Source organism: Pristiophorus japonicus, chromosome 10 (genome assembly GCF_044704955.1).
Source record: "Pristiophorus japonicus isolate sPriJap1 chromosome 10, sPriJap1.hap1, whole genome shotgun sequence".
Lineage (NCBI taxonomy): Eukaryota > Metazoa > Chordata > Chondrichthyes > Pristiophoridae > Pristiophorus > Pristiophorus japonicus.
In genome coordinates, this window is record NC_091986.1 from 134871519 (window position 1) to 134892730 (window position 21212).

At 41.3% G+C, this 21212-nt stretch overlaps 1 protein-coding gene across 1 annotated transcript in view; it reads left to right on the forward strand.

Annotated features, from left to right (window-relative positions):
- Positions 1 to 2781: 2781 nt before the first annotated feature.
- Positions 2782 to 21212, forward strand: part of LOC139274800 (PC3-like endoprotease variant B) — a 994028-nt gene continuing 975597 nt past the window's right edge. Inside the window, exon 1 of the mRNA XM_070891493.1 lies at positions 2782 to 2961. Coding sequence (XP_070747594.1) covers positions 2782 to 2961 — 180 coding nt within the window. The remainder of the gene's footprint in view (positions 2962 to 21212) is intronic.

The window sequence follows — 21212 nt, forward strand, 5'->3', positions numbered from 1 at the left end:
AATGAGAAAGGAATAGGAGGATATGCTGATAGGGTTACATGAAGTAGGATGGGAGGAGGCTCATGTGGAGCATAAACGTGTCCTGTAAATTCTATGTAATTCTATGTGAAATCCAGTAAGCCAGAATTTTCTGGCAAAATAACGGTATGGTGCATGCCATTATGTGTGGAAACAACCCAGCAATTAGTGGCAAGGAAGAGATAGGTCATGAAATGTGAATCGGCACAAATTGCTGGATGATTTGTGCTGTGTCGCTCTACCGTTAGAATCATGAAAACCAGAGCTTGCCGTCAATCTCCCCACGAGCATCAAGAAATTGCTGCATTTCTGCTGTACAAGTGAATTAAACTCACCACAGGAAAATAGGCCTAGTATTTCACAATGCAAGAGCACTTTTAATGATGAGATGTATGTTGCTGCAATGCCACTCAACCTTAGGGCCCCAAAGGGACAATTGAAACTGTGGAGTCTCACTCCTGCAGATAGTATATTGTTCCTCAAAGTTTTTTCTTACGTTTGCAATTTTTTTCCCTTATTTTTCCTTTCTATTTTTTTTCTCCCTCTAAATCCAATTTTTCTTTCTCGCTCTGTACCCAATTGACTAATTCACCCATTGTTCACTCTGTTTCTTTCTCTTTCCTTAAATTTCATTGGTTAAGGAGATAGACTATTGGTCCCATCATTCACCAAGCTCCCAGATGCCCCGTTGACCTCGCCACACTATTATCAACTCACACATCCAGCAATTCATGGAGCTGAAGGGTGTTTAAAAAATCCAATTCACAGTGCTCACCATGAAATGTCCAGCAAAGTGTGGGGCAACAAGTCAGTTGACATGTTGGTACATATTGGTATATTAGTGTTACATGAAGGTTCAGATTGTATGTTGGCAGTGGCAATAAGGAAGGGGGATCTAATTGGAGTGAATCTACTTTAGACCAATAGGGCCTATAACCTACTTGGTCCAGGATTTGGTTACTATTCTTCTGGCACCTAGAGCAGCTGGAAGTGTAATTCCATCTTCTTGCACATACCTGCAGCTTGCCCAATTTAAGATTTAAAGGTCTCCGGAGGTGCAGGAGGCTGCTGTGCTCCACTCACTTGGCATATCAGCCACCACAAAAAAGCTGGGTTCTAAATGAGATAGTTAAATTATGTTAAACCATTATGTTACTCAAAATATTTCACTAGTAACTATAATGTATTATTTGTTGTTGCAAAAATTCCTTTATAAATATATACACTCCCGATCGGGCTAACCACACTTTTAAACAATGAAACAACTTTCTAAACAGTAGAATATGAGTTAACTGCAAAAAAAATATGAATTTCACATCTAATCTAATTCTTAACATAACAGTATCAGCAATTTTAGGTAAACAGAATTTAGATCAATTAGAAAGTGTATCTTTTAGACTTTCTCTGCTTACCATCCACCATCTTGAAGGAGTTAACTCCTTGTGGATGGGGGGGTTGGAACTCCACAGGTATCAACTGCTCTCCTGTACTTCCTCCAAGCAACCACTGAACCACATGTAGACCAGATGTGAATGTCAACAGGCTAGATTGCATCACAGGCAAGCCCAATCTTGTCCATGACCCTTTTGTTGAAGGTACACAGGGAAAGTGGGAGAAAATCCACTTCCTAATGTCTACCTATATTCATTCCCATCACTGGATAACAATCAGAAACCCTCGGCAATTTCCCCAACCAATCTTTGGAGCACTGAGGACAATTGTAGTGAGCCTACTGCTCCTCAACACAGATCAGGGAATCAAACCTGGGATCTTCCTATTCTGTGTAGTTTATCCACTCACTTGATAAATCTTTGGAGCCAATGGTAGGGCCCCTAAAGTTAATCCTACTACTCCTGGTCTCAACTCTTTATTTATTAAAACAAAATTAGACACTAAAGAGCACCGTTTTCCAAAGACAATGAACCCCATTTTAGAGATAGCTACTGTCAGCAATGAGTTTTCCTCCTGTGGCTGTGCATTTTTGTACAATGCATGATATTTTCCTAAATCCAAGGTTTGCATGTGTTCTGTGAAAGAGGCAATAAGTTGCGTGAAATCAGAACTCAGTGAGTCTTGGGAATGTCAAGGCACGTTTTCTCTTTGTGGACTATGTTGAAAATGTTAGATCTTGATAAATCATCAGTTTTTTTTAAAAAAAGGCTTGCATCTGTCCAAACCTGTTGTAAACCTTGCCAGAAAAATGGAAGATTATAGAAATGCAAGCTATCCTACACATATATAAGCAGTGTTAGACACACAGTTTACCAGGTTTTATATAACAAGACATAAGACAGGGTGAAAAGTAGACAAGAAATTACCCTTTAATCTGTAGAGATGATAATTTCCCCTCAAAGTTTCCATGCTGCATCTTTATCGATAACGGTGCAAAAAAAATCACTTTTGAAAGTAACGTTGAGAATGTGTCGCTTGAACTCGTGACTCAGATTTCACCACGCGCTTTCTCCAGTCCTTTAAACTCCTGCTTTGAAAATGTGGAGTTGTATCCTTAAAGTGTCGATTTTGTAATGATGTTGGTTTCTGAAATATTCCGCCAGCAGAAAACCTGGTTATTGTAAATGTAACCTTTAACAAAACAATAATGCACAGACAGGTTGAAACAAGCTGTTAATGTAACCCACAACATGTAAATGTAGTGTAGTGTTGATTAAGTTCCTGCCACCATTGTCAGTTCGGGGAAGTTTTTCATGTGTGACTCATGATAAGTGTTGTCTGATTCTTTTTTTCATTTTCACATTTAGATTCATGGCCTTTGGAAAACTCGTCCAGTTATTTTTTTCCCTGTGTTTCCTGCAAAGTGTGTTGGTAACCACTAGAGGGGAGGAGACCGCTGGTCCTCTCAGCTACTACACCATAGAGATAGGCGAGGGAGAGGACGTAGCCAGAGACGTGGCTAAAAGGAATGGGTTAGACTACGTCCTGCCGGTCAGTGCAACTGTTTTAAATATTGTGTAACACTTGAAAGAATTTTTGCATTATTTTTTTCAGTGATTTTGTGATAATTATTTGCAGAAGAAGGGTATTTCATATAGTTAGCAGTGCAGCCAAAGCCACTGCTGTGAAAAGAGACATTGAGGGTAAAGAATGATACTTGCACAGTTTAGGTTAGTTAAACAAAAATAGCAGATTTCAAGTTGGAAGTCTTTTTTCTGCATGCCTTCAAATTCTTTTTTAAAGATATCACACTACTGTCTCAAGAATTTAGTGACTGTCCCAGAAAATGCAAGTTTTTTTAATATAATGTGCATGCAGTATGAAATTAATTTCTCTTAAAAAAAGATAGATATGAAACCAGTTTGGTTATTTCCCATGAAGATAAATGCAAGGTGTACCTTTTAGTGTTCGGGAGATAGTGACAATTATTGAGATGCAGTAGTTCATGTTTTATGTGTCCAGAGCATAGCGCTCATATTCGCAATAAAATGAAACAGCTGTCTCATTTATTTTCTGCTCTGTTACTTTAAGAAGTTGAAATTATGAATAGGAAAAAGGGAAGCATGCATATTAAGTGTCTCTGCCTCTTTTATAGGTTTTATGCCTTTTTGCTAAGAAGTGGATACACAAGCATTATTCAATTGTAACTTATTTTTTATGGTATTTTCTCTTATTTTCCTTTTATCTGGATACTTGAAATTTTAAAATACAATATTTATTTATGTAATTAATTGCCAGTTTATGCCAAATGCTTAAAGAAATCCGTGAGAACAATTAGAAATCAACTGGAGATAAATGTAAATATTATTGACATTTTATGATTCAAATCTAAATTATTAAAGTAAGTTGTCAAGTTTTATCTGGAGAAATGCTACTGTAAAATCTCCATATATCTATGATTTTGTTATTTAAGGCAAGAGATGCCACAGATAGTTAACCTTTTTGGATACTGCAAGTTCAACCTTTGTTGGTTATTTGACTGAGCTTGTCGTTTCTGCTCCCAGAAGGTTAACATGCTTAAAAAAATCTAGCTGCAAGCTGGTACGAATGACTCTTTGTGTTGCTAATTATCCCACTGCATAATTATTAATATCACGAGTGGGAACAGGAAACAAGCAGACACCAAATAGTTGAGAATGCTACGATTCTGGCAGGAAGCTAGCCTGCATTAATAAAATGTGCCTGTGCCATTATCACAGTAGATAGAAGTGTTCCTTGTTAAGGATCATTTATTAACTGAGATCATCTTTTAGTTCGCCTTGGGGTAATGACTAATGTCAATGGCAAATTTCACAGTTGTCTAGAGAAATGAATTAAATTTGCAATAAAAAGCCCTTTGGCTTGTTGTACATGTTCATTTATTGGAGTAGTTGAACTGTAAGGCAACCAAGAACATCGGCTTAATTTTCCTTATGTATAATAGTGACCTTTTAGCTCTATATTGGAACGTTACATATTATTAACTCGAGAATGGAATTTAAAGCCTGAGCTAGTGGTGGCTCCAGGTGTGGAGTCCCAGAGACATGTAGCATGCAATTCTTTATTAATGTGTTCCACCTTTTGAAGTTAAAACAATCTCTGGGGAAAGTGTTACAGTTCTGAAGCAACAGGGCTCTTGATTTTTACCACATGATATGATGACTAATTGTTGTTTAATTTTATTAAAGTGTAAAATCACTTTACTGTTTGAGCCCGCTGTGTGAACAAATCCCTTGCATGTACTAATGTAATGTAGAATTTAGCTACATAAACAGTAAAATTGCTTATAGTGAGTATTGAAAAGTTGTGGTTTATCGTATTACAAGTTGTGTTGAAAAGTTATGGTTTGTATATTCATATTTTAAAATTCGTCCTGAATCTCTGCTTCAGAGGAGTACAAGTTTTGAACACTTTCAATTGTGCAATCAATAAAAGCAGAATGTGTAACTTACTGTTTCACAGCTCCAGTTTACTTTGTTACCACCAAACCAGTACTTTTGAGTCCTGGTTAAAGCACGTCTAGTTTGTCAATAGTTGTGATTAGATCAGGAATGATAACAAAATGATCAATTTGGAATATTTGGATTTATTCATTCATTCTGCAATTAAGTCTGAAAAAAAGAAAGTCAAAACACTATGTTTGAAAAAAAAATAGCAAAATTATCTATTACACGAAAACATTTATAGATGAAACATTCATCCTTTTAACACACATTAAACTGAGATCTGTGAATGTGGGTAATGAATTGACTGCATTCAATGCGCTGAGTGATAATATATCTGAGGATGATGAAGGGCTTGGATCAGGATTAAATGTTAAGACTGTGCCTGGACTAGAAATTCCATAAAATGAGAGTGAATGGGAAGTACTTGATGTATTGGAGATTTATGCTTGGATTAGACCTTTGCTTGGCTCAGGAGTGAAGGAAAACAATCAGTTAACCAGTGTAACAACAGTAACTAATTGTTGGAAGTTTTACTAATAAGATACCAAAATCACTAATAGTTTTATGATGTGATGATGAAAATATATATTTTTTGTTTTGGTAATTATTTTTGAATGAGACCGATAAGAAATAATTTTGTATATGTGAGCTATTAATCTCACTCTTAAATAAACATATTTTGCTCACTTCACAACAAATAATTAGAAAAGGTTCACGTCTCCATCTGAACAATTAGCATAAAGGTCATTAAATCCTCAAAGCATAATGCTTGTCTTTTCCCTACAGCAGAGTAACAGAACTCAAATTTAGCAAGGTCAAAGAGCAGATTGCCTCTACAATTTCACACTGCTCCAGCAGGCTTTCACCAGGTGCAAAGTTTGCCTCTGGCTATTTTTTCCATGTTTTACCTTGTGCTGTAGTGTGAGTAATGGACAATAGCAGTTGTTTTATATATAGTAGTTTTTCTTCACAAATAGGTAAAAAAAAACAGTAATAATATATAATAGATGAGTTCAATGAAGAAAAAATTGGCTGTGACAGTGTACACTTTACATTTCTAATCAAACTTGTTAAGTTTCATATCTGCTGAGGAATTGTATCTGAAGCAAATCATGAAGTTACCATAACTGGAACTGTGCTGAACCACATCACCAGACATTAAAATTAGCCAGTCTGACTTCTACAGAGTAACATATTTCAATTTAATACCAGTAAAAGAGTAGATAACATATAGGCCTTTAAAAAATAACGAGAAACCAAAGTTAGAGTTCAAATAAATAAAGTTTTACGTTCTGAGCAATATTTATTGCATTTAAACAATAGGTACCTGTGCAGTAAATTTATATGCAGATGTAGTGAGTATTACTAACTGCTGGAATGATTGATTTTTTTTCCAGTATTTGATTTCTGGAACATTATTTAATGTAAGGTAATCCTAAGCAACATTGAATTACCCAATTACTTTAAACAATTAGCACAGTAAGCAAACAAATTACCTTAGAGTCTGAATCATGTCAGTTATGAAATGCATAAAAGTACAATTCTTAACATCAGTTTGAAAAGAAAATAAATTCTAAAATGCCACATGCATGGAATGTCCTGAATCAATCCTCATGCTGTTATCATTGCTGAATCTTATGAGTGTAGTTTGAAATACAACATCCGATTCCTGTTCTAGAATCGGGTTGTGTTTCCCAATACTGAGAAGGATCAGCAGAAACCACACGGAAAGGGTGCACCAAGCACAAGGACATTGATCACATTTGAGTCTCACTGCCTCCTATTTTGCTTTGAGCTGTAATTTGTAAAGTTATCAGTTCTGAATTATTAAACAGTTATAAGGATAAATAATTCACTAATCAACAAATAAAGTGACAGCCCATTAATCAGTCTGTGTACTTTTACTTGTATGTTCCACTGAAGTCTGAGTCACAGCACGAGTCCCACTGAGGTTTGCACACTTTTCACTGCATTTTCACACTCATCAGTGGGGCAAAAGTGCTGCTGATTAATTTCAATGCTCGGTTTATGGAGTCGCATAACCATGAAGAGCATGGAATTTTTATTTTTCTGTGAAAATAAGGCAAATTCAGGTAACCTTGCTTTTGTAAACTTTTTCTTCCCCCACTACTGAATTAGATTTTATGGCTTTGGCAAAGGACAACATATCTAACCTGGTATGGGCAGGGTTATTGTGCACTACATCAGGCTTTGAAGCGCTGAAATTAACTTAAAGGCTACACATTACAAATGCCTTTCTACTGCACAGCTGCCTCGAAGTCAAAGTTATATTTTGAAATGTTATTATTGGGTATCACAAAAGAGAATTCATTAAACGTTGTTTAAATTGTATTAATTGTACTATTTCAATAAAAATGTTAGCCGTTTATTTCTGGTACAGTGCAACATCTGCATTAAAGTAGATTGTCCATTTCTTATCATTTTGGTTTGAATTCTTCTATCCTTTCAGGTTTCTCCCCACCCCCCTTGTGAATGTGCTGACTCTTTCTTTCTGGGTTTATGGTTCCACAGGTCCCAACCACACTTCTGTGTCTTGTGCAAAATATATGTGTACCCAGGCAGGGAATGTTAATAGGCTATTCAACCATGGTGTACTTGGCAATCTGTCTTCACCCAAAGTCCACACAAAAGTATTTTCTAGAAAGGGGGGGGCACTGAAATTTATCAAAAATGGGAATCCTGATTGATTCTTTCCCTTTCCCTAGCCAGTAGAGCAAATGTAACACTAGTGATATCTGCTAACTGAGCACAAATTCAAGATTAACATAGAAACATAGAAACATAGAAACATAGAAAATAGGTGCAGGAGTAGGCCATTCGGCCCTTCTAGCCTGCACCACCATTCAATGAGTTCATGGCTGAACATGCAACTTCAGTACCCCATTCCTGCTTTCTCGCCATACCTCTTGATCCCCCTAGTAGTAAGGACTTCATCTAACTCCTTTTTGAATATATTTAGTGAATTGGCCTCAACAACTTTCTGTGGTAGAGAATTCCACAGGTTCACCACTCTCTGGGTGAAGAAGTTTCTCCTCATCTCGGTCCTAAATGGCTTACCCCTTATCCTTAGACTGTGACCCCTGGTTCTGGACTTCCCCAACATTGGGAACATTCTTCCTGCATCTAACCTGTCTAAACCCATCAGGATTTTAAACGTTTCTATGAGATCCCCTCTCATTCTTCTGAACTCCAGTGAATAGAAGCCCAGTTGATCCAGTCTTTCTTGATAGGTCAGTCCCGCCATCCCGGGAATCAGTCTGGTGAACCTTCGCTGCACTCCCTCAATAGCAAGAATGTCCTTCCTCAAGTTAGGAGACCAAAACTGCACACAATACTCCAGGTGTGGCCTCACCAAGGCCCTGTACAACTGTAGCAACACCTCCCTGCCCCTGTACTCAAATCCCCTCGCTATGAAGGCCAACATGCCATTTGCTTTCTTAACCGCCTGCTGTACCTGCATGCCAACCTTCAATGACTGATGTACCATGACCTTTGGGACCTTACTGGTGTGTATGGCCCAAAAGCACCTTGGGCTAAGCACCTATCACTGATCCATCAAGGGAGCGTTCTTATCACTTTATTTAATACTACCATGACTCAAACCCGAGTACAGCATGCACAGGCTGAGTTTTACTTGGAAAGTGTGTGTTAACTAATATTTTACAATTTAATTACCTCTTTTTTTAACTACAGTTATGCTTTTATTCCTTACTTATCTCTGATTATAACAAGGGACCAATTTGTATTTTCAAAATGGTTTCTAAGTTTAGAAAGAGCAGATTTGCTCAAGCATTTTCTCTTTTAAACGTCTTAGGACTAGAAATCAAATTTTGGTCATCGCGATATTTTTCCACCAAAAATACTGCCATGACTCCGCTATGATTCGGAGGCCTAACATTCGGGAAAACATGTGCTCATCAGTAAAAATAGGCGTTGCACAAGGATTTGTGGCACAAAGCCCGAATTTTCTGCAACTTTTCTCTGAGGCTGATGCCGCTGCGAGTTGGGCCTAGGGAGGGGGGTAAACACCAAAAACAACTTGCAAAAAACAAAAAATAAAAAATCACAAAACATTCACAAGACACTTAACTAGCAAATCACTGCAAAAGAATAAAAAAATGTAACTTATATTTTTTGCAGGTCTTCATACCTACCGCTGTTCCAAGGGCTGCAACGCAGGTTTTTCCCGGGCATTTTTTTTTTGGTTCTATCTACAGGTGCGCTGCGAGCCAAATTTTAGGCGAAAGTGCTTTTTCCAGTCTTGCACGCTGGCGGTCCGCTCCCCAGCAATACTTAAAAATTGCTGGCACAAGACTTCATCGAATTTCCTGGATCGCCGTTTTTCATCCAAAACGGCAAAATATCGCCGATAAACCGGGTGCAAGGTTGGGGAATTTCCAGCCCATTGTTTTAAAGATATAAATTCTACACTACCTCTTTATTATCCCTGAAGAAGTCTACAGGTATACCTGCAGCGACACCAAAGTTATAATGGAACTCCATAAATAAGTCCTGTTCTGCCTCTGGAGAGAAGCAATGTGGGATCCCATGGAAGTTAAGTCTCACACACACGGGATTGACATGGCATGGAGTGTAACTCCAGTGTATCATCCAACTAAGTTTAAAAGGTGCTCAAGGGGGCCTTTGGACCTCTTGTACACTTTTGAAAATTAAACAGAGTCGATTTAAATGCTTAGAAAGTACAGAGACTTGTGCCCACATTCTTAAAACACTTAAAAATGTACTGTTTGCGGAGCAGAGCTTCATCCAAATGTGTAAACACAGACACATGCAACTGTCTCCTAGCGCCCAGAATATGGTACAATTTTGTCAGCTACAAATCATATTTTGTAGCTAGGGATCTCAGATCTGTAGCATAGTATAACTTGCAACCTTGAATAATTCTTGCTTGAATAATTCAGCAAGACTGCTTGTGAGCCACCTTTTGTCAAGAGTAAACATTTCCAATTTCAGTTCCTCCAGGTGATTAGTCCAAGGTATCAATTTAGTTACAGTCTGATGTAATCTACAAAACCAAGATGTCCCTACAGTGGTACTGATAACAGACTTGCATGCAGTACTACAGGTGCAGCCAGGCCAATACTTTATACAAACTCAGTCACTTTCAGGGATCTATGCTCTATCTTTCTGATTATACACCCAGAAATCTTGTGAACTCTCTTGTTGCTGCCATATAAGAACATAACATAAGAATTAGGAACAGGAGTAGGCCATCTAGCCTCTCGAGCCTGCTCCGCCATTCAACAAGATGGCTGATCTGGCCGTGGACTCAGCTCCACTTACCCGCCCGCTCCCCATAACCCTTAATTCCCTTATTGGTTAAAAATCTATCTATCTGCGATTTGAATACATTCAATGAGCTAGCCTCAACTGCTTCCTTGGGCAGAGAATTCCACAGATTCACAACCCTCTGGGAGAAGAAATTCCTTCTCAACTCGGTTTTAAATTGGCTCCCTCGTATTTTGAGGTTGTGCACCCTAGTTCTAGTCTCCCCGACCGGAGGAAACAACCTCTCTGCCTCTATCTTATCTATCCCTTTCATTATTTTAAATGTTTCGAAAAGATCACCCCTCATCCTTCTGAACTCCAACGAGTAAAGACCCAGTCTATTCAATCTATCATCATAAGGTAACCCCCTCATCTCCGAAATCAGCCTAGTGAATCGTCTCTGTACCCCCTCCAAAGCTAGTATATCCTTCCTTAAGTAAGGTGACCAAAACTGCACGCAGTACTCCATGTGCGGCCTCACCAATACCCTGTACGGTTGCAGCAGGATCTCTCTGCTTTTGTACTCCATCCCTCTCGCAATGAAAGCCAATATTCCATTCGCCTTCCTGATTACCTGCTGCACCTGCAAACTAACTTTTTGGGATTCATGCACAAGGACCCCCAGGTCTCTCTGCACCGCAGCATGTTGTAATTTCTCCCCATTCAAATAATATTCCCTTTTACTGTTTTTTTTCCCAAGGTGGATGACCTCACATTTTCCGACATTGTATTCCATCTGCAAAACCTTAGCCCATTCGCTTAACCTATCTAAATCTCTTTGCAGCCTCTCTGTGTCCTCTACACAACCCGCTTTCCCACTAATCTTTGTGTCATCTACAAATTTTGTTACCCTACACTCTGTCCCCTCTTCCAGGTCATCTATGTATATTGTAAACAGTTGTGGTCCCAGCACCGATCCCTGTGGCACACCACTAACCACCAATTTCCAACCCGAAAAGGACTCATTTATCCCAACTCTATGCTTTCTGTTCGCCAGCCAATTCTCTATCCATGCTAATATATTTCCTCTGACTCCATGTACATCTATTTTCTGCAGTAACCTTTTGAGTGGCACCTTATCGAATGCCTTTTGGAAATCTAAATACACCACATCCATCGGTACACCTCTATCCACCATGCTCGTTATATCCTCAAAGAATTCCAGTAAATTAGTTAAACATGATTTCCCCTTCATGAATCCATGTTGCGTCTGCTTGATTGCACTATTCCTATCTAGATGTCCCGCTATTTCTTCCTTAATGATAGCTTCAAGCATTTTCCCCACTACAGATGTTAAACTAGCCGGCCTATTGTTACCTGCCTTTTGTCTGTCCCCTTTTTTAAACAGAGGCGTTACATTAGCTGCTTTCCAATCCACTGGTACCTCCCCAGAGTCCAGAGAATTTTGGTAGATTATAACGAATGCATCTGCTATAACTTTTAATACCCTGGGATGCATTTCATCAGGACCAGAGGACTTGTCTACCTTGAGTCCCATGAGCCTGTCCAGCACTACCTCCCTAGTGATAGTGATTGTCTCAAGATCTTCCCTTCCCACATTCCCACGACCAGCAATTTTTGGCATGGTTTTGTGTCTTCCACTGTGAAGACCGAAACAAAATAATTGTTTACGGTCTCAGCCATTTCCACATTTCCCATTATTAAATCCCCCTTCTTATCTTCTAAGGGACCAACATTTACTTTAGTCACTCTTTTCCGTTTCATATATTGGTAAAAGCTTTTACTATCTGTTTTTATGTTTTGCGCAAGTTTACTTTCGTAATCTGTCTTTCCTTTCTTTATTGCTTTCTTAGTCATTCTTTGCTGTTGTTTAATATTTTCCCAATCTTCTAGTTTCCCACTAACCTTGGCCACCTTATACGCATTGGTTTTTAAGTTGATATTCTCCTTTATTTCCTTGGTTATCCACGGCTGGTTATCCATTTTCTTACCGCCCTTCTTTTTCACTGGAATATGCTACATTGATGATTTCAGAGATCTATCCACCAGTACCCACCGATCTCTGAGCTATATCTTTAGACTACTACCATGTATCCTGCTTATTCCTCTTCCCCAATTTCATCATTCTGCATTTATCCACATTAAACAACATTTGCTGCATATCAGCCCAATTTTCCAATTTATCCAGTGCCCTTTATGTCTTCTCTATTTGCTTTGTAACATTAACAATTCTGCCCCTCTCTAGTTTTGTATCATCTGTGAATTTGGTCAGTTTTGTTTCTTTCCCACATCCAGCTCATGTATGTACATTTCAGGCAGCAATGGTTGCAGTTTTGGTTCCTAAGGATCTTCTAGTCGCCTCCTTCCAAATCTTTGTGTCTTCACGTGCAACTACCTTTTGTTTCCTCTAACTCTACCAATTTCTGATCCATTTTAGAACTACCCCCATCCCATTTGGTGCTTTTCAATGTTATGGATTATTCCCCTTTGTGGCATAGCAACAGCTTTGCTCAAATCTATATATGTAACATCCTTGTTCAACAAGTCTATAAATTGCTTTACTGTTTGACAAGCATGACATCTCTTTCATGAAGCCATCTGATTTCCTCTTGTTCGATATTTTTCTATGTACTTCATTATTCTTTCCTATAGGACACCCTTTATTATTTTATGTTAGTGCCTTGTTCTTTTTTATTAGCATATGCCTCTTCGTTGGCATTCTTGATATTTATTTTTCTTGCCTTAGAAATTCTAGTTCCACATTGGTCGGAAGCCCTTGATTCCTTCTATGCACATAGACATAAAGAAGTAATTTAGGATATCTACATCCATTTGTCACTGATATCTTGTCATTCGTTGGATCCTTCAGTGTTCTTATTGTTTCCTTAACCATCTATTTGCTATGACTACATTTATAAAAGTCTATGACATTGCATTTTATGTTCACAATCTTCTCTATTGTAGCTTCACATTTATTTATCTCGGTTATCATCATATTCTTCTGATAAAAACCACACCTTCACACACTTCTACAAAGCAAAATATTGCAAAATCGTCCTCACGCTTTATTCTTTTTGTCCCTTTGTAGCAATCTGTATGACCAAATCTATATAATTATTTATCCAAATTGCCATGATACCCATGAAATCACTCACGAGTATAGGCCTCCATTAGTTCAGCCACAAGGATGATTCCTAGCATCAGGTGACGTCAGAGTTATGAGGAGAGACTGGAGAAACTTAGACTTTTCAGACTTGAAAGGAGGTGACTGATATTACAGAAATATAGGAAGTAGTAAATTATAAGAAAAAGGTAGACGTCGAAAATTACTTTGAAAGGTAAACTCAAAATGATTTCAAACTAAACAAAAAGACACTGGTTCAAATTAGTAAAATACCATTGGTATTAGGAAGTTCTCCACACAAAGTGTGATCAGGAAATGGGATGGATCTCTGGGTAGAGTAGTGAAGGTGAAAAGCCAGAAACATATGGATGCCATTTAGAATGGATTATAGCGCCTTCCTGGAAGAGTCCTGAATGGCCATCCTCGTGTGTGTTTATATCGTGATCTTCTGGCCTCTAGTGTTTGTGTCATCATCATCATAGATAGTCCCTCGGAATCGAGGAAGAATTGCTTCCACTCTTAACATGAGTTCTGTTTGTGTAGAGCTTTTAGTATCCATAGCCATGATTCCTGACCCTTTTTTTATGTTACTTCTTAGTGTGATTGTCCATTTATTGGGCTCACAATTGGCCAGGAGTTGCTCCATTTATTTTGGAGCAACTTGATTTTTCAGGAGTATCCTAAAAATCCTCATTTTGCACATTCAATTTGCGCCAGTGTAAGTGAGTTAGTTAGGATTTTTTTTAGTTTACTTTAGTTTTTTTCAAAAGGGGGCGTTACCAGCCACCTACGCCAGTTTTGGCCATTTGGGCCACTTTGGCCAGTTAATAGTTACTCCAAATCTACTTAGGCCAGCGTATGTGGCCACTTGTGGCCACTTGTGAAAACCCTTGCTGAGAGTTAAGAAATCAGTGCGGGTAGGTACATCAGAGGCCAGCAGAACTTAATGACTTGACTAAAGAATGTGAATAGGATCAAACAGCTATACAGGACATCGTGTGACAAACTTCACAAAGTTAATTTACTATACAACAGAAGCATTCATGGAAGCTTAAACTACAAAAATAAAGGAAGTAAAAGATAGTTGAATTAAATTGCCCTAAACTCACAACTAATTTAAACAACTATTTGTTTGCAATGATTATACTGGGCCAAATTGAGCCCATATTATCTAAATAAAGTCTACTTCAATAAATAAGATATTCTCTCACTGTTTCTCTGTCACTTATGTTCTTCTTTCACAATAGCACCAGATAAATAGGCTTGTCAAATGGTCACCACTATTCACAAGAGACAAAACATATTTACATAATTTTTTCAAAATATCCAAATAAAAAATAGAAGTAAGTGCTACCCTACCTTCATCTTCAGCCCGGGAAGGCAGCGGGCCGGCCTGTGCGGTAGCCCATTCAGCCTGGGATAGGGGCAGGATGCACCAGCAGCCGCTATGATGATGATGGTGATGATTGGGTCCCACGCTGCAGCACGCACACTGAGAGGCTGGGGGCGAGGAGCTACTGCGCATGCGCGCACACTCCAACGCTCATGTGCAGATGTCCCGGCACTGCTTTCAGCGCAGGATGCTGGCTCCGCCCCTGAGCCAACTGGTCCGGGAGACCCGGGAGAGGCCGGACAGCAGCCAAAGTGGGGAGCAATTTTTTTCAGAGCACTTTTCAATGAAGAAAAGCGGCGCATCTCCAGTGAGTGCGCCAAAAAAAGGGGTGGGCCAATTTTGAGCCCATTATATTTGTACAATTGTACTGTTTTATTCCATCTCCTCTACTATTCCATTATATCTACACTTTTGTATCTTTTCTAATTTTTTTTTAATCCCACATCACTTCAGCTGTTCACAGGAAAGTTAGGATTGAATTGGCTGTGCTAAAATAGCCATTAAAAATAAAAAACATTATCCATTTAATTTTTAAAATTTAAGCAGTACCCTTCAGGAATGAAGAAACATAGGGCTAGAACTTTCACTTTTTTTGCATGCTTAACGCCAACTTAACGCCCATTTTACCGCTGAAATGACGTATAATGCCCAGATATCGCCTATTTAGCCACAAACTGGAAACTGACGCTCATTTTTAGAAAACGTATCGCCGAGCGTTACTTTCCCAATGTGCTTAACATCGGGAAAAAATATTACTGCCTGCCCACTTTTTTTGGGCAGAATCATCAGAATGGGTGAGATCAACATAATATCACTCAGCATTAATTTCCACACTGATTTAACGCCGAGAATCAATAATACCGCCCGCCCACTTTTTTTGGCATAAAGGGCATATTTACCAAAGCTAGCGGCATGAGATCGCCCAGCATCAACTTCACCACCTCGCACACATATCGGCCACAATATCGCTGGCCCAAAAAAAACACCCACAAAAAGTGGAACTATTCTGAACGAATGCCAGCGGTGTGGCTGGCATTTTTAAAATCCCACTCTTACGTGAGGAGCTGATATCTGAACGATTTGCCTGAAAGAGCGTTAATGTGAGTGACAACGCTGGCACACTGCTGTGTGTGTGCAGCTCAGACATCAATGGCGCCCATCACTTTGGTGCTAGTTAAAGTTTACGTTGATTGATGTAAAGTTGTATTTAACCCTTTCACGTTACGGAATCACCAATGTGTAACGGTGCAGCTATCTGAGACAATACGCAACAAGGTTATGTTCAATAACAAAAATGTTATACCAACATTGGTCTGAAATCATAAGTACCACAACCAATAACACCCAACCCCCACCCACACCCCACTTTTTCCACCATTGACATAAATTACATGTTCAACATGTCCCGCAGCACAGAATACAAAGGCAAAGCACGAGCATGATCCCCAGCCCCCATACATTGCAACAAATTGCATACACCCAGATGGAGATATAACACAGCCATCACCTGTGGACATGCACCTCACTTTCCTTCCCCCCTCCCCTTCTTCTCCCTACCCCGCTTCACTCCACGGCGCCTGGCCGAGGAGCTCCTCAGACAGTGCCTCATTGGGGTGATGAAGGCAGATGCAGTCATTGCATGGGTTCGGGAGCAGGGGGTGTCGAGGGGGCAACATTCTCTGATGCAGAAGCAGGATCTTGGTCCTTGTTCTCATCTGTCGTTCGCAGTGGTGGTGCGGAATCTAGGGGTGGAGTGACGTGCTCAGGGACCACTGGGGGGCCTGTGGCAGCAGTGTCCCTGGCTATCACATCCAGAGCCACCGCCATCCGTGGAATGTACTTGGTGATGGTGGCCAGCTGTCAGGATATGCCTCCCAATGCTTTGATGAGCTGGTCACCAATGTCTACAGCCCTCCTGGACAACTGTACCATCTCTCCGCTGTCATGTGGCGCTTGTGGAACAGACCTGCCACATCCACAGGACCTCCGCGGGGTCGGCGCTGTTCTGGGGACAAATTGGGTGCCCTGTGGCGAGGTGCTTGGGGCCGGTACCTCCAGAGTGGTGGCGGAAATGACCAGAGGACCACTAGATGGCACTAGATGGCCTCGTGTGGAATGGTTTCTGGAGCGTGGCGCTGCAGGTTCCTTGAAATCCATGCTCTCATCCGTGGAGAACACATCCAGCAGATTGATGGGCGAGAATCGGAGCTCCTCAGCACCAGATGTAGAATCGTCTGCCGACCCCTGCCCCGCGCCCCCACATTCTGGCCTCTTTTGTCTTGTCTTGGTACGTGCTGCTGGCTGAGCTGCAAAACACAAATGAGGTTATTAGAGGAGAAAGGGGTGCTAAGGTGACAAGGTGAGTCCAGCGCTCCACACAGCATATGCACGACAAAAGCACCACTGCTCTCAAAATCATCGCAGACATCACATTTCATGACCATCAACACATTTGCATTCCAATGATTTTCATTAGGCCATCATTATTTCTATGGCAATTTTAGAAATTATTTATCATATATGATTGTTCGAATATGAGTGGGTGTGGCATCTATTGACTTTACATCACGCAATGGAGTAAGCTTTACTCACGTCGCATCACTGCAGGGTCTCCCGATGTGTCTGTGGCTGTCCGCGTGTGCTTCCCCACGAGTGCAAGCATATGCTCCTCCATGTCAGTGATGTCGCTGGGGATTGGTGGTCCCCCACCTGTTCGTTTCTGCACGGACCTCATTGTCGACAGGGTGACATAGCATGAGATCATTGCATGATATCATTGCTAGGTACTGTCACAGACACTGATACAACACATGACCGACAGATGTTATCATGATTATTATGAAAATTATCATTCTTTATCTAAAGACGTACACCGTGACCACAGGCTTTGCGTAAAACATTCCTGGTAAAAGTGAAAGACCTCACATCTGATGATAGTCAATCATGACTCTTACAAATCACATTATATAAATACATAAGTACTTGTAAATCATTGTAATACTTACTCTTGCAGATCCTACAATGTCGTTCCATCATTTGCGGCATTGTTTGCCCTCAGGCACCTCGTTGGTCGTCGACGATCTCGGTCCATATCTTCTTGTATGTGTTTGGGATGGGCTTCCCACGCCCTCCCTGTGTCAAATCACCTCAGCGTGCCTGCAGGAGGGAGGCATTTGCCTCGTCCGAGAACCTCCTGGCTCTTTTGCGCCCTCTAATGTGCTCCACTCCCACCTCACTGCTCTCTCCAGCGTCAGTCTCCACAGCGTGCTGTGTTGCCTTCTCCTCTCTCTCCATTATAGGCCGAATTCGGGCAAATATGTGGCTGGTAACAGCTACTTTTTGTTTGCCTACTTGCTGTGAAGCTCTAAAGTCTCCCTCCTTCCTCCCAAAGCAGCCACACCACACCCAAACACGCCTTGAGTCCCTCTGCGCTCCCTCTCTCTCTGTCTCCTCTTCTGCGCACGTCATAATGACCCTTGACCTCCTGAATCGTGGAAATCAAACGTTGCCATGCCGCTGCTAAGGACGACCACACTTTACGGCAGAAGGTCAAAAAAATTTAACGCTACCACCCATTTTATATTGTTCGCGGTAACGCCCATTTTCAAAAGTGGGGACTAGCTGCTTTGAGAATGGGCGAGAAGCCGGCGATCTGCAAACTCTTTTTTAACGCCCACACCGGAAATTTCAACCACAAAAGTGGAGGTTCTAGCCCCTTGTCCTTTCATTTAAAAAGTGAGCAGTGATGCATCCAGGTCCTTTAATAATCACTATAATGGATCAGCAAAGTATTATGTTCTTTGGACGAGATTACAATTAATTCTCTGGACCACTTCCACTATGACCTCGGCCTCCTACACTATTCCAATGAAGCTCAACGTGAACGCAAGGAACAGTACCTCATCTTTCTATCGGGAACTTTCAGACTCAACGTGAATTTCAACAATTTCAATCATAACCTCTGGCTCCATTCTTTCGGACAGCAACTGTTGCTGATGATTCTGACATTACCATTTAGACCTCCTCTAGATCCATCTTTTGTTTCTTTACTTGGCCCATTACCATCTCCTTTCCCCTTGCACCACCATCCCTTTTGTCATTTAATCTCTCCTCCTTTCCACCCTATCACAGACCTTGCCTTTTGTTCTTTCCTCCCCCACTGCCGCGCCGCCCCTCCCGCAGCTCCCCCCCCCCACGCCTTTCCCTGCCTCTGCCCTTGCTTTAAACCTGTTACGTCTCTAATCTTTTCCAGTTCTGATGAAAGGTTAATGACCTGATACGTTAACTCTGTTTCTGTCTCCATAGATGCTGCCTGACCTGTTGAATACTTCCAGCATTTTCTGTTTTTATTTCAGATTTCGAGCAAGTGCAATATTTTGATTTTGCTTTTACAATTAATAAGAGAGTTTAAAAAAAAAGTGTTAAATATATCAGAACACCAGTCTTTCTTCATCCTAATTTGAATTCTTTTTTAAAAAAAACACACATCAGTTGCACATTGAAAGCAAACCACTTCAAATATCTTTTTTTTTTAATCACTTGTGTTTTGTTGATTGATAGTATTGTGTTCCGAACACAGATGAGGCTGCACACAGGGAGATTAAAGTAACAGTGACCACAGTCTTTAATAAGACACTCCAGAGTGAGGAACAGGCCTTAGGTGCCGGCTTATATACAGTGCTCCCAAGGGATGCTGAGATCCCTTGGGACATCAGGGGATGAGCTCCCTGTGGCGGAACATGGGAGTGCATGCTTTACAGATACACAACATCACTCCCACCACCCGCCCCCAAAATCAAAGTGAAAACTATTTACAAGGTGAAGCGGTCGGGAGCCTTTCTTTCCCTGGTGGACCGCCTCGGTACAAATGTCTGTTCTGGTGTGTTGGCTGTGCCCTCGCTGGGCTGGCATGTTGTTGGCCCTGCAGTGCTGCTAGGTGAGCCTGGCCTTGCTGGGCTGTTGGGTGTGATGGGTTCAATTTCCTGGTCCGGCATGGTGTCGTTGATCCTTTGGGTGTGTGTTGTGGGCTAGAAAAAGGTGGCGTCTGCTGTGGGTTGTTCAGGGCAGTCTGTGAACCGCAGCCTCGTTTGGACCAGGTGCTTTCTGCAAATTTGTCCATTGTCTAGTTTAACTACAAACACCCTATTCCCTTCTTTAGCTATCACCGTGCTCGCGATCCACTTGGGACCATGTCCATAGTTTAGCACATACACAAGGTCATTCAGATCAATTTCTCGTGACACAGTGGCGTGACCATCATTTACATTTTGTTGCTGCCGCCTGCTCTCTCATGTTTGTAACCTTCACATAACTGTAACCTTTATGTAACAACACTGTACACCGTATACACCGGAGTAATGCACACCTTGACCACAGTGGGTGAAGTTGTGGGAGACATTCCTCACCTGGGCATCCAGGTATATAAAGGGAGGGTCAGCACTTCTTGGTCCTGGGAATAAAGGTTCAGGTCACGTAGTGACCTTGTCTGCAGTACATGCCTCGTGTGAGTCTATAGCAAGGTGCAAAAACACCACATGCTCTCTACCTGATCATGCAGGTTGGGGTGAACCAGCGAGAGTTTGGTTTTAAGTGTCCTTTTCATGAGTAGCTCAGCCAGGGGCACCCCTGTGAGCGAGTGGGGTCTCGTGTGGTACTCGGGACAGGCGGGTTTGGAGTGAGCCTTCTGTGACTCATTTAAGGCTCTGTTTGATGGTTTGTACTGTCCGCTCTGTCTACCCATTGGAGGCTGGTTTAAACGGGGCCAAGGTGACATGTTTGATCCCATTGCGGGTCATGAATTCTTTAAATTCGGCACTGGTGAAACATGGCCTGTTGTCACTGACCAGTATGTCAGGCAGGCTGTGGGTGGCAAACATGGCCCTCAGGCTTTAAATGGTAGCGGTGGCGGTGCTTCCCGACATTATTTCATGTCCAATCCATTTTGAAAAAGCATCCACCACCACCAGGAACATTTTACTGAGAAACGGGCCCGCATAGTCGATATGGATCCTCGACCATGGTCTGGAGGACCAGGACCACAAACTTAGTGGTGCCTCTCTGGGCGCGATGCTCAACTGAGCACATACGCTGCATTGCCGTACACAGCAATCTAAGTCAGATTCGATACCGGGCCACCACATGTGGGATCTGGCTATCGCTTTCATCATTACTATATCCGGGTGTATGCTGTGGCGATCCGAGATGAACGTCTCCCTGCCCTTTTTTGGTAACACTACGTGGTTACCCCACAGCAGGCAGTCTGCCTGAATGGACAGCTCGTCCTTTCGCCGCTGGAACGGCTTGATTGGCTCTTACATTTCAACAGGAATGCTGGCCCAGCTCCCATGCAGTACACAGTTTTTACTAGGGACAGCAGAGGATCTTGGCTGGTCCATGTCCTAATCTGGTGGGCCGTGATAGGTGATTTATCATTTTCAAACGCTTCCATGACCATCAACAAGTCTGCGGGCTGCGCCACCATCAACAAGTTTGCAGGCTGCGCCATTTCCACCCCCGTGGTGGGCAATGG